This window comes from Oryctolagus cuniculus, chromosome 5 (genome assembly GCF_051225735.1).
Source record: "Oryctolagus cuniculus isolate XC-2025 breed Fujian yellow rabbit chromosome 5, ASM5122573v1, whole genome shotgun sequence".
Taxonomy (NCBI): Eukaryota; Metazoa; Chordata; class Mammalia; order Lagomorpha; family Leporidae; genus Oryctolagus; species Oryctolagus cuniculus.
Genome location: NC_142871.1, coordinates 51,639,466 through 51,654,567, shown reverse-complemented (window position 1 = coordinate 51,654,567; position 15,102 = coordinate 51,639,466). Strand labels below are relative to the sequence as shown.

The following is a 15,102-nucleotide window of genomic DNA, read 5'->3' as shown; positions in this document are numbered from 1 at the left end:
AAGATAAAAAGAAACAAGTACATTGAAATTATCTTTGGAAAACCCAAATCTGTGATGTAGAAATATATAGGCTTCTTTGTTAATGATTAAAAATACCCAAAGGCATAAGTAATTGTGGTAATTTCAAAACAGTGATCAATGTAAACAATACTTCAAGTTACTGCAACCACCATAACATTACTGTCTTTCAGTATCCTATCTGTAGGGGACTGGGTCCAGAAAGCCCTACACATAGCAAAATCTATAGATGCTCAAGTCTATTACGTGCATACAACCCATGCATGACCTTCTGGTAAACCTGAAACCATCTCTAGGTTACTTATAATATGTAATGCAATGAAAATAGTTTTTATACTGTAATGTTTGTGGAAGAATGACAAGGTAAAAGTCTATACATGTTTAGTACAAATGCTTTCTTTTCAATATTTTCAATTTGCAGTTTCTTGAATTCACAGATGGGGAACCCATGGACACAGAGAGTCCACTGTATATAAAATTATCTGAGATTCTGGTGCTAACAAATGCCCCCAGTTCACACTGCTGCAGTTCGTGGTCTAGAGTCAAAACTTAAGAAACATTAATTTCATTTACAGTGTAGTAAAAGCAAAGATGCAGTTGATTTCCTATTCAAGTTCAAAGACCTTTGATCTCTATCCAAAAACCATAAAAGAAAACAGAAAATATGGAATAACACTAAATGGACACAATGTTGAGGTATCTAGGCTAATCATTCCAGGCACCACATTGCTATTCATTAAAACCTCACAACAATGCAATTTCACAGATTAAGCTGTTTAGGGGAGTTATTTGTATAAGGCCTTATGTCCAAAAACAGATTCAAACTATAATGTAACTCCAAATGAAAACTGACAGAGCACCTCTAAAAACTTATCCAACTCGGCTGGCGCCACGGCTCAATAGGCTAATGCTCTGCCTGCGGTGCCGGCACACCGGGTTCTAGTCCCGGTCGGGGCACCGGATTCTGTCCCGGTTGCCCCTCTTCCAGGCCAGCTCTCTGCTGTGGCCCGGGAAGGCAGTGGAGAATGGCCCAAGTCCTTTGGCCCTGCACCGGCATGGGAGACCAGGAGAAGCACCTGGCTCCTGGCTTCAGATCAGCGTGGTGCGCTGGCCACAGCGGCCGGGCTGCAGCGGCCACTGGAGGGTGAACCAATGGAAAGGAAGACCTTTCTCTCTGTCTCTCTCTCTCTCTCTCACTGTCCACTCTGCCTGTTAAAAAAAAAAAAAAAAAAAGAAAGAAAAGAAAAGAAAGAAAAACTTATCCAACTCTACTTGGGGAACTTTTGAAGAACTCCCTACTGATTTTATTGTAACACACCAATGCTCCTGTTAAAACTTTCTGTTTGGGCAATCAAGTTAAGACTAAAAGGTATCATTTCCTAATGGTCCAAATAGAGTAATCATAATCAGCAGCCGCAACAGCTAGTCCAAAGGAAAAGGGTATACAGGGCTGTTAGTATCCTTCTGATGTGCAGATGTGCCTGTTGTGCCTTTTAAGCATCTCAAAAATATGTAAGATACCAGAGAGATTTTAGAAACACTGGTTTAAGTATTTCCGAACAGCAGTTGGTTGAATTCACAGATTAGGATAGAGACATTTTATTGTCAATGGCAGTTTCTTTGTTTTTCCAACTATCACTAATTCTGTTTTTTAGAATAACAAGTTCCTAGACTATAATGATCTATCTCCTAAGCTTCACATTCAAATGAATGAGTAACTGGCAGACAAACTTCAAGCAAACTTCCTGAAAATATTAACAGTGTTTAGTAATTCACTTTTCTCCATCTTCAACATTGCTTAGTTGACATATTCTATTCTATGAAAACAATGTCCGAATCATAATTTTTTCCTAAAATATGCCAACATATCAGGAATTCTAACTAAACATATTTAGATTTGATTTCTCAGCCTGTCTTTTAGCAGCTGTATCTTTGTTAAATTTCTGTAAGCCTATAGGGTTTTAAGTTCCATATTATCAGTCATCATTGGTAACTGATAATAAGATTTTTATTACGTAAATTTCTAAAGAAAAAATGGTTGTAGAGCACTGAGCAAAGTGTTAAGTGTCATTCACATAATTTCCTTAATATGGGGCTTACTTTTAAGTTCTAAATCTTCCTGTAACAATGTTCACAAAGGTTCTTTGCTAAAATACTTTTCAGTTAGTTTTAGCTGATTCTTTAAATAACGAGCGATTTGCTGAAGAGAAGGATTTTATCTTTCTTTGGAAGAAGCCAAGATCATCTCCATTTAAGGACACACAGCAGCTGCTGCTACACATTTCGGTTACCCGTAAGAAAGTGAAGCGGGCTGAGTTCACTACACTGTAAATATTAAAAAGAAAAAAAATAAGAAAATTAAAAATAGTTCCTCCAAAAGTAAAGAAGAGCATTAAGAATCAGAATTTGCAGGTGCGCAATTTAAGGAAATCTTATATAAACAAACAAAAAAAATAGACAGAGAACAGGAGAACGACAAACTCTCTTTTCAAAAGGATTCTTTTCCCAGTTTCCGGTAAGATAAACTGTTCTAAGAAGCTCAAAAATATTATTCCACTTCTAAAAATTTTATTTATGACGGTACTGCAAAAAATTTGTGGAAATTGGAATTAAAGGTAGGGTTTGTTTTTTTTTTTTTTGGTGCAAAAGTTCTTTTAAATCCATGCACACGAGGGAGTCTTCAAAGAGTTAATGAAAAATGCTTACTATGAAAAATTAGGCAAGGATTTCAAGGTTTGTTTTTTTTTTTTTTTGCACCCAAGAAAATATCTTTTAATTCAATTTTCCATGAACTTTTTGATGTACTCTCATACAGTAATTTTCAGGAAAGCAAGTGCTACATTAGATGAAGTGCATTCTTGAAGAAAAACTACACAATTTAAATTTTAACAAATGTAAATCCACCCAAATAAAGCTTCATTAACTCGGATGCAACTGATTAGGAATCTACAAATACTCCTTTTTTTGCTAGAAAATTACCTTGATACTGTGTCTGAGTACTAAACATTTAGTAAGACTTTAAGGTAATCTAATGCAGCTGTTAAATAATCTTAATTCCCTGTATTTGCAAATCGCTATTTTTCTTGGGGTGATATAGCAATTTACATGAGAATTATTATTGATAAGTACATTATTAAACCTCAAAGTGAAGAAAACACAAGTGAGTTAAACACATTTATTAGTTCCTACTTCCACTATAAGGTTGATTTTAAAAAAATATAACTAGTTATTAGAGTGGTTTTCTCAGACACTATCCCTCTCAAAAATACACAGGACTAAGAAAAAAATTAAAACAGGAAAAGTATAAAATTTAATTCCGTGAAAATGATAACCCATTGCCTTACTTGAACTTAACATTATGAAGATACGGTATTAAAGCAATAGTAGCAACAACTCAATGAAAGTTGTTGCATCTAAGCCTATGTTACTCTCATTCTATTAAAATTCCTATTACAACTATTTTCTGTCTTCAATATCATCACCATCAAAATACAATTATCTTTAAACCTGAAAGTGAATAAATCTTGAGCTTTCTACCACCCAAACTTATTTTATTTATCTGCCATATTTTTTAAATTAAAAGCAAAAATCGAAGCACAAAGTGTTAGTGACCTTTCCATACCTAAAGATAAATGAAGTTCTAAAGTTTGGCTGTGGTAAGACTATGGTTAACCAATCAGAACTTCAGAATTCCTGTGTGACATCATAAGACCTCCCTAGAATACTTTTTCTCCTCCACCTACTGCAACTATTCCCATAAACCTGGTAACAGAGTCAGAACACTTCCCAGCTACAAGCCCATTAAGACCTCACACTACTTGATATTCTGTACTGTGGTGATCACAGCAGCCAAGGTAAGAAATGGATTTCACTGGTTTTGGTCATTCATACTTTCTGAAATTCAAACTCACTGAGTTCTTAAAAAATTAATCATAGTTTTTAAATCTCAGTTCAAAGTTAGTGAAATGTTTGAAGTGGCAAAATGCTTAATATCTAAACAAATGTTTATCTATATAGTGACAGTAAAAAATAAGATTTAGTTTTAAAATTTAAAGAATCATATTCATCTTTAGCCCTGAATTGGTATTGTCGTTTAACTTTCACTTTTATTTTACTGTTCAAATTTAAATTTCTGCCAATTTAAAAATCTTACAATTGTATTATCATATTTAGTGGTGGTGATAGCATAACTTCACACAGAACAATGGCATAACTGTATTGTATCTTACTCTACTGAAATATAGTGCAGGAGTAGGCTATATATTTGCATCTGTAATAGTACGCATAGTTGTGTGACTACAACATGCACATTATCAGCAGGTTTATTCAGTATTGTCATTATGATCCCTTACTTAACTAAATAGAGTTTAATATATCATATTTAGAAATGTTCTTAAAGATTTTTCCTCTCCATAAAACTCAGTCAACTTTAATTTTAATTTTAAGGTATTTACTAATACATTAGATTCTGAGGTTCTAGCAAATACATGGATAATTACTACAGAACAATTTTCATGTTAATGTAATATTAATATAAAGAGAACAGAATCAAGAAATGGGCAAAGTCTAGGCAACTTTTAACAAACACTTCCAAAAATCCCATGTTTTTAATGAATGAAGTTTCTTTTATTAAATTCAATACAATATCATAAAGAACAAATTTGAAAATTTTAAAACATTTAACACAAAAATATAAAAGTCCTTGTAAAGGTACAGAAAGTTTCAATACTTTCAAAATAGAGATTATTTTAGCACTCACATTCTAAATATCTCACTGAAGCAAATTTGATTACATGAGTGATTATTCTGCCTACTAATGAATACACTTGTTAATTTATTGTCCTCTAGTGTTCCTTAGTTTTTTCTCTTTTGAGCTTAGCACGAAAATGACAAAAAGAAAGAAATGTCCAAGAATTGAGACAGTACAATATACTTGACTTCTGTTTGAATGCTACCATATTCTCTGTTAAAATCTCAATTTATTAGATGAAATGCTTCCTTATTCTTAAAGTTCTATCAGGGCATAAATAAGATGATATTTGTTTCACTTTATTTTTGTATTATATACATTAAAAAAATTTATCTTAGAATTTTCAATTCTTGTAACAGTGTAAACTGTACTGTTTTCAGAACAAGCAGGAACGTTATAATTCCATAAGCAGTATTCCTTAAACATTTTTAATTTTGTCTACCACTAAGTAACCCTAATTTTTTTCAGTATCTTTGTATTTACAAAATGTTTTTCCTTTGTTCTTATGTAAGTCACTCTGTGAGGTGGTTTCATATACATATCTCTGCATTTTTACTCAAATATCTATCAAATTACAATCTAATACTTTAAACAGGGTATTCAAGAATTCTTTCATTGTATCCAAATTTTACTACATCACATATTATTCCAAAAACAAACACCTAGAAAGAGCAGAAATTCTATTAAGATTATCCTTAGGTAACCAGTGTGCTCAGGTTAACAGAAATTACATTGCTAAAGTGACTGCTGTTCAAATTTAAAACATAATGCCTACCAATGAGCCATATATTATGCCCCATCTAGTTCCTCTCTACTTTAAGATAATACTTTTAAGTATTGTATGTTTATAAAGACTTATGGTTTAAAACTAGTGTTACATAAGATGGAGAAATATGAAAGAAGCATAAACTACTAAAAAAAAAAAAAAAAAAAAAAAGCCCTAGGTTTCAAAAGCATGTAAAAGAACTACAGAGTACTTGCAGGAGTCACATCAATATCATTTCCTAAAACATGAAACATCAAAATTAGATTTTACGAAAATGAATCTTGATGTGAAAGGAAGGGGAGAGGGAGTGGGAAAGGGGAGGGTTGTGGGTGGGAGGGACGTTATGGGGGGGAAGCCATTGTAATCCATAAGCCGTACTTTGGAAATTTATATTCATTAAATAAAAGTTAAAAAAAAATTAGATTTTAGTAGATAAAAAGAAAACCCATTTGGGATGTATATTAATTTTTTTTAATCTCACTAATTAGAGGTAGGAGAATATTTGCAAAAATAAAGTAAAAAACTTACTTTAAATGTATTATATAAAGTAATAACTACATGCAACATACTAAAAGTTTAACTGAAAACCTAAATTTATGGTGTAAATCACCTCTAAATTAGACTATATAGTTATTACCAGTCCTAGAAATGAATAGAGTCAATTGTCTTTTTTTTTGTTCTGAAGAGTAATTTTCTAAATGCACTAGTATACATAAATATTTCATTTGTTCCTCTGAATTCTTTGTATGTCTGATATTGTATCTCTGTTTCAGAATTTAGGCCAAAATGCAAACTGCCCAACGTCATGCAGCTAGGCAATACAGGGCCTTTGGCAGGCACTTAGCTCTATGACTCTGAACCACATGCAAATCCTATACCACTGATCAACTTGGCTTAAAAATAAACAATGACATTAACAGAGCAAAATAGACTGAAAGAATTAATACTTTGCCATTCTACAAGACAAATTTAGAGAATCCAACTTCTTCTATTCATTTAAAACAATTCCATTTAATTTACAGTTAAGTTGTATACCAGGCATTATATTCCTAATAGCCTAAATGATATTCTATGGATCATTTTCAAAACCAGGGACTATAAGAAAGATATCCTTAATTATTAAGCAATATACCACAACCAGTCAAATTAAAGTTTCCTGGGCTGATCATACTGGCAAAGGAACAAATATAGAGTTTGGAAATAAAGTAAATAAAGCAATAAACTTATAAATTAAATGAGTGGTCTCTCTGAATATTTCCAGAAACAGTACATCAATGTCTTTAAACCCTGCATGTATTACAAATACAGTGCCACCCCAGTACACTTACAGTCCTCTGAGGCCCTCTAGTGTTTTCTAAAGGTACTCCGTCTTCAGGGTTTTCAAATTTAAAAAAAAAAAAAAAAGCTGATCAATTCACTCACATTAACAAGGGTGTACTTATTACGTGGCATTCATTTTTCCTTAAGACTTCCCTAACATGCCAAGATGATATTCTCTTCAAAAAATAAGTAAAAATCTGAAGTCTCAACTCCTACAAGGCTGAAAATCGCATTTTAATTGCAAATTAGTTTCTAAATCATTTTATTATTTAAAATAACAAAAGAAAAACCTACATAGAAAATATCAAAAGTAAAATGCCAACTGCAGAGAGAAAATCCCTGTGCTATTGTTTAGAGAACCCTCCTCGAGGCAGAGCTTTACCAGCATTTCACTATGGGGGTCATTTAGGAATCAAGAGGATACTGATTTTCTTGTGTGCAGGCAGAAGCACTTGAAGACGCAAATATCCAGCCTGGATCTACAGTCTTCACTGTTGCTGCCCCAAAGTAATGTCAGACAGAAATTCAAGTTTAGTGTTAGGCAACGTCAAAATGAAAATGTGAACTCTGGTAAGCCAACTGACTGTAATCTAATGATGAAGTTTCCTAATTCATTTCAACAAGTTTAAAAAAGAAAAAAAAAAAGATGTAGACACAATAACTGCGGGCCCATTTGTGCAAATGGAAATGAGTGGTAGGAAAAAGTAAAAACTGAATAATTCTAATACAGACATATCTGTTTATCCAACCTCAATCTGTACAGAATTCTAATCTACTAAATCAACTAAATGAGAAAAAAATCCATCTGCCAAGACTATAGCCTTAGATATTTATGACTTGAATGCACTAGCAAAATATACCCATGTTTACAAGAATAACAGACATGCAAACAGAAATAAAGACAGGGAAGCAAAATTTTAAATTCCACAAATATAAAGAATCTCAGGAAATTGCAATTTCAACAGAAATAATATCCCAAAAAACTGAAAGTGCTTAATTTACAAGTGGCAGTTACTAGTCAGTATATACAGCATCATTAAGGTGTCAGTTGCCTAGCAAGTCATAAAGCAGGCCACCAAAATTTTTCAAAAGTCTGCTGAAGGTCCACTGTGCACATACATCTGACACTGTGTTGCTGAAACAGAACTCATACTAAGGACTCCTGTTGGAGCTGACATACAACCTTCTACTCAGCGTGTTGCTTAACACAGCCCACGATGTGTGTTACGAATGAAGGTTGCCCTGTGGTTTTTCTCTTTCCTCCTCCCACTTCAAAAAACAGAACACTGTTTTGAACTTGACTGTTAACTTTTAATTTTACCTACTTTGAGCACATGGATTACAAAGGCTTTATAAATACTACAAGGAAGAATAAAAAGCTATTCTTCCCATCTCTCCAAAAATTAGAATAATTCTGTGGGAATTTTTCTGCCTCTTATATGCAATACAACAGATAGGGATACAGCATTTCTTTTGTTGTTGTTTTGTTTGTTCTAAAGATTTATTTATTTACCTGAAAGGCAGAGTTACAAAGAGAGAGGAGAGGCACAGAGAGAGAGGTCTGCCATCTGCTGGTTCACTCCCAAATTGGTCACAACGGCTGGAGCTGTGCCTATCCGAAGTCAGGAGCCAGGAACTTCCTCCAGGTCTTCCCACACAGGTGCAGGGGCCCAAGGACCCGGGCCACCCTCCACTGCTCTCCCAGGCCACAGCTGTGAGCTGGATCAGAAGTGGAGCGGCCGGGACTCGAACTGGCAGGCACAAGGGATGCCGCGTAGGCTGCGGCCTCACCCACTATGCCACAGCGTCTGCCCCAGGATCTAGCATTTTTACAATCAATCTACTATCAAGCATCTTTCATAGTTTAAATATTCGGATTTTAGATCCTGAATGATAAATTAATTTTTTTTTGACAGGCAGAGTGGATAGTGAGAGAGAGAGACAGAGAGAGAAAGGTCTTCCTTTGCCATTGGTTTACCCTCCAATGGCCGCCGCGGCTGGTGCGCCGCGCTGATCCAAAGTCAGGAGCCAGGTGCTTCTCCTGGTCTCCCATGGGGTGCAGAGCCCAAGCACTTGGGCCATCCTCCACTGCCCTCCCGGGCCACAGCAGAGAGCTGGCCTGGAAGAGGGGCAACCGGGACAGAATCTGGCGCTCCGACCAGGACTAGAACCCGGTGTGCCGGCGCCACTAGGTGGAGGATTAGCCTATTGAGCCGCGGCGCCAGCCAATAAATTTTTAAACTAATCTGTAAATGAATACTTTCCTGTCCCCGAAAGTTAACACATACTGTCATCCTTTTAATAAAAGAGAAGGAAGTAACTTCAGTTTCCATGGCTGTTTAGGCCTCATGCAAGTTCTCAACATTTTGACACAATCTATTTCTGAATATTCTTAAAAAGGGACTAGAGGATATAAGAAAAATGTAAACTATGTTTCTATACTCTCCATCAAATATTGCTCTAATAACAGCTTGCCTATAAGAAAGGTGGTCAAAAAAGAAGACTGCAGGACTTCTAAATTCCCAGGGTTACTGTCAGTGCAGAGTAAAGAACGCTGAACACCTGACAACCCTGCCATAAATTATGAAGCAGTGAAGGTCACAGACAACTCCAAAAATAGGATTGTTATGTTCCCACACACAACTTCCAATTCTTAACATACGCCAAAAGCCCCATTTTCTATGGATGTAATCTGGCTTATTTACAGATTTTAGAAGCTCAGCAGAATAGGACTCAACTTTGTATACTGCAAAGTGTACAACTACTAACTAAATTAACCCCCAACATTTAATGCATACCAGTAACAGCTTGAAAAGATTTCTTTTCAGCTTTTTGTATCATCAGATCATGAAGTAACTACAAATCACTGTAAATTTAACAAGAAATAGGTCACCATCTTCGTTGGTCTTCTTTACACCCAATTTGTTTCCAGCAATAATTTCTCCTTTTTCACAAACAATTGGCTGTTGTGGTATTATGAGGTCAGCTTTAAAGATTATTGTATTATATTTTCAATAATGGGAATACACATTTATATACAGCCTAGTTTAGGTTAATACTGTGTTTATCAGCAGACTCTCTGGAACTTATTTTCCTCATCTGTGACAGGAAGTGACAAGAAGAATATCAGAGTGTGTGTGTTTAACCAACAAATTCTATTATTTTACCTGATTAACCTGTTAATCACAGCATGGTTTTCAACAGTTTTCTAAAATTTTCAGTCATAAAACTCCCTTATTCAACTTTACTGATCTAATCAAATGGTGTCAATTATGCACTAGACACCAGGATACAAAATGAACACACAGTTCCTTACTCATGAACCAGAAGTGTAATTGGGGACACAGATATGTAAATTTAAGTTACAGCACAACCTGTTATTCTTATATAGATAACACGGAAGTCCTTGAAAACCCATCATAGGTTTTACCTTAATGCCTAATTCTACCTTAATGACTAATCAAAGATATTATTAGGAAGTGATATTTAAATTGGGTTTTCAGATCAACCAAAGTTTGGCAAACAATCAGAAGGTGGAAGGAGGTGGAAAGGGAGTACAACAGGCAAAAGCAGAACAACATGTGCAAAGAACAAAATAAAAAAGGGAACAGAGTATTTATGGAAAGCTGACATGTTGCACGTGACTGAAGTACCCACTCATAAATGTCAGGGCAAGGATGATTCCTGTAAACGCTTCTTGATGAATTGCTGACCAGCCCTCTCCTTGCCCAAGTTTATCTCAAAATAACTTTTAAAACTCAGACTTTAAGACCATTTAAGCCCTCAAGTTTTATAAAAATAGAAATTACCAATGTTAATTCTTATGTTTTAACTGTATCATTAAATGTTCTCATACAAAGTGACTAGTCAAAAATATAAAGGAATAAATAAAATCTGCCCACACTTCCCCAATAATATAAATTCACTGATATAGCACAGCAAATACATGCAGAAGTAATGTAAAGGCTGCATGTACTCAAAGAATGAAAACTTTATTTCTATAATATTTTTTCTGAAGAAATCAAGCAAAAGTAATTAAATAAACAGTTTTAGCTGTCATTTTCTAAGTAGGGAAATTTACAGATACGTTTAGTCACCTGTGTTGGACAATGAAGACTACATGTTAGGGAAACGCAGGCTGTTGCCAATTCTTTATAAAATAATGAAGTCAGGCAAGCACTGTGGCATAGTGGGTAAAGCCGCAGCGTGCAGTGCCAGCATCCCATATGAGCACCAGTCGTAGTCCTGGCTGCTCCACTTCCAATCCAGCTCTCTGCTATGGCCTGGGAAAGCAGTGGGAGAATGGCCCAAGCACTTGGGCCCCTGCACCAGCGTGGGGGACCCAGAAGAAGCTCCTGGCTCCTGGCTTTGGATCAGGCCAGCTCCGGCCATTATAGCCATTTGAGGAGTGAATCACAGATGGAAGAACTCTCTGCCCCTCACTCTACCTCTCAAATTAATAAATAAATAAATCTTTTTTTAAAAAATTGTTTGCTCTAAGTTGGCTGTGTGGAACTACTTACTACAGACCAACACACTGAGGGACAGAGTCTTAAGACACATGAAAGTCCAGTCAATTACACAATTCAAACTGTAACAGAGCCAACTTGAAGTACTAAACATTACAGAGTTGGGGCAAGTGTTTAGCCTATGGTTAAAATGTTCACATCCCAGTGCAGAATACCTGGGGTTACATTTCTGGCTCCAGCTCCTGACTCTGGCTACTTGTTAATGCAGGCCCTGGGAGACAAGCAGTGATGGCTGAAGTAACTGGGTTCCTGTCACCTACACGGGAGACCTGGACTAAGCACCCAGGTCACAACTTTAGCCTGGGTCAGTCCTATTGATGTGTACATTTTGGGCATAAACCACTGGATTGGCTCTCATGTGCTCACGTGCTCACACTCACTCTCATTAGCTCGCTCTCTCCTTCAAAAATAAGTATCTTGTTGGGGAAAAAAAGAAAAACCTAACCACCATATACTACATAGTTTCTTTTGAAAAATAAATGTTGAGTTTAACTGATGCATGTCTTTACCCGTCCCATTCTTTCAGCACTTGCCTCTTTCAAGAATGGGGATAACAGGATGAGGTGGGCTCTCATAGGATATACAGAGACTAGCAAGAAAATGAAATCTGGCAGCTGGGGTAAGGTAGTAAAATCTTGATTAATAATGATGTATCAACAAGCCATGCTGAGGAAGTGAACAGTTACAGTAAATACACTTAGTCTATAGTCATTGTGAAGTTAATTTTAGAAAATAAACTCCTTTCACATTTACAAGATCTGGCAGAGGAATAAATTTGCTAAGAATCTGTTTTACTCTTTAAAAAAAAAAAAGATTTATTTTATTTATTTGAAAGGCAGAATTTGGGAGAGAGAGAGATCTTCCATCCCTGGTTCACTCCCCGAATGGCCAGGGCTGGGACAGACAGAAGCCAGAAGCCAGGAACTCCAACCAAGTCTCCCATATGGGTGGAAGGGCCTTAGTACTTGGGTGGTCACCTGCTGCTTTCCCATCTACAATAGCAGGGAGCTTGGATCAGAAGTGGAGCACCAATACTGGATGCTGGCATCACAGGTGGCAGCTTAATCTGCTACACTATAACCCCAGCTTCCGTTTTATTCTGAATTTATTGACAGTCATTTTCTCTGAGCAATTAATTATGGGATTTTAAAATTCCATTTTAAATTTCTTATTTCAAAATTGAAACAAACATTCTGATGGAAGATGAAATATCACCAAATGTTAATATCAATTCTTTCTGGACAGTTATTTTATAGTTAGTGGAGTTTATTTTTAGGTTTATTTATTTACTTATTTATTTGAAAGGCAGAGAGAGAGAGAGAGAGAGAGGTTGAGGGAGAGAGAGATCTTCCATCCACTAGTTCATTCTTCAAATGACCACAATAGCTTGAGACTGGGCCAAGCTGAAGCCAAGAGCCAGGATTCCATTTGAGTCTCCCACGTGGTTGGAAGGCATTATCTGCTGCTTTCCAGGCACACTAACAGGGAGCCTGATTGGAAGCAGAGTAGCCAGAACTCGAACTGGCACTGTGATATGAGGTGCTGCCAATGTCCCAGCAGTAGTTTAATCTGCTATACTATAACACCAGCCTCTACAGTTAGTTTTAAATCTCTACCTAGTTTTCCTATAATGGCATGCATTAACTTTTTATTTGATTTTTGTCTTATTTCAAACTTCAGGCTCCAAAGGCAGGAAAAGGTTATGGGAGCCCTCAAAAAAGGCAAGGTAGACACTTCTATTCATAGCACAGGTCATCTCTAAGTAGGAACTGCTGGTGGTAGACAGTGAGATGACAACAGTTACTATGCCTTCCAAGGTTGAAACTCTTCAGTACTTAAGTTTTGTTAAAAATGTTTAAACTTACACTCTATAAAGCTACGAAATTATAGAAAGGAATAACAAACAATTTGAATTTATATTTCTTATAAAATGCTACTAATTTACCTATCATATTTTGGACTAAAATTAAGATCCAAGGAATAACTTACTTTATGCATTTTTCATGAGATTGGTTCTGGAGCTATCAGTACACTAAATGATCACATCAATATGTTTACAGAGAAACAGACTTCAACTATATGTTAAGAACTTTTACCCAAAGAGATAACCCCCCCCCCAAAAAAAGTTGTACTATAAACCAAATCATACTTCAAGTCACTCTGTGTGAAAGCAAAAACTGAAGCTACTACATTCCAAACACAGGACAAATCAAACAGTGATGGTATGCCCCACCATTAAAAAGAGATACACAAAAACATATGCATGGACACACAGACTACAGACATCTGATATTTTATCGTTCTGAAGATGAATTAATGCAAAATTGCATCTTACAAGTTCAGCAAATATATTACACATATGATCCTAATCTATTCACTATTGTTATATTCCAGGCTACCTAAAAGAAGACAGTCCTCTCACATCTGGGACCAGCTTTTTAGCTTTCTCTTGACATATTAAAACTTCAGACTTCCTGCCTTCTTAGTGCCATGGAGAAAGTTCAATACCTCACTCGCTCTGCTATAAGAAGAGCCTCAACCATTGAAATGCCTCAACAAGCACGTCAAAACCTCCAGAACCTATTTATCAATTTCTGTCTCATCTTGATATGTCTCCTGCTGATCTGCATCATCGTCATGCTTCTCTGAAGTTCTGCTGAACCTCCAGATCCGTCATTTCCCACATCAGCTTAAAGTCTACCACCCCGTGAAGAGAGGAGAACACCACGTAACAGACCACGTCCTGAACACAAGAATTTCCTGGTGAAAAGGTCGAGATTAAGAGTAAAACAAATTCTTGGCAAATGTATTCATTTGCTGGATCCTCTAACCATGAAAGGGCTTTGTTTTCCAAAATTAACTTTGAAATGACTATAATTCAAGTGTGTACAATGTAACTGCTGACTTCTTCAACATGGCTTATAAATTTCTATCCCAAATCTTTTCTGAGGATGAAATAAGAGCTTAATTTTGAAACAGCACTGCTAGCAAGTTCACTTCATATGTAAAGCATTAGCTTCACTCTTCGGGGTAAATATAATTTATATTGCACTGTAATAGCTTCTTTGATACTAAGTATTTTTCAGGTCTCCATTAAGTACCAAAATAATTCAAATGAAGTGTCATTATTTAAAATAGCCACTGATTCCTCATGTTTGTTATCGTTATTATTATATTATTACAAAAAAGCCTTTGTAGTAACCCCTTACCAAAACCCACATGCTAAAACAGAAATTGTACTTTTTTTATGCTATTTATATTAACACTTTAAAAATCTCTGAGAATCAAGTGGTTTTGTAGGGCCTTATTCTTACCTAAATAAAATTCCCCTCAATTAATTTTCTCTAGGAAATACAGAACTGAAGTACATGGAAATAAATTTTAAGTCTGATCTCTTGAGGACATTATAATCAAAAGATGAGGACTGGTGGGCAATTTAATAAACTGCAGTGTGGTTGGCCATCATTACTAACAGAATATAGTCTCATTAGTTTTCGGCACTGTAGCAGATTATCTGAACTGCAGTACCTGATTTGCTATACTATATCTTTGTAATCATGAAATTTTAAGACTTCACAATGATTTTACAGGTTGTCCTCTACCTAGCATCATGCTCAATGTGGACAAAGAAAACATGACAGGAAAAGAAATTATATGAAGCATTAAAAATTAAAAATTTGAATTCTTTCTCCATATAGTATCTAATTCTTGGATTACAT

General features: G+C 35.7%; 2 protein-coding genes across 5 annotated transcripts in view; one reads left to right on the top strand and one right to left on the bottom strand.

Moving 5' to 3' along the window:
• Positions 1–15,102, bottom strand: part of CEP85L (centrosomal protein 85L) — a 168,670-nt gene that overhangs the window by 97,489 nt on the left and 56,079 nt on the right. The gene's annotated exons all lie outside the window — the stretch shown is intronic.
• Positions 3,782–14,252, top strand: PLN (phospholamban). Its single transcript, NM_001082621.3, is given in 2 exon segments — positions 3,782–3,872; positions 13,778–14,252. A coding segment is annotated over 1 exon segment (159 nt). The 5' UTR covers positions 3,782–3,872; positions 13,778–13,873; the 3' UTR covers positions 14,033–14,252.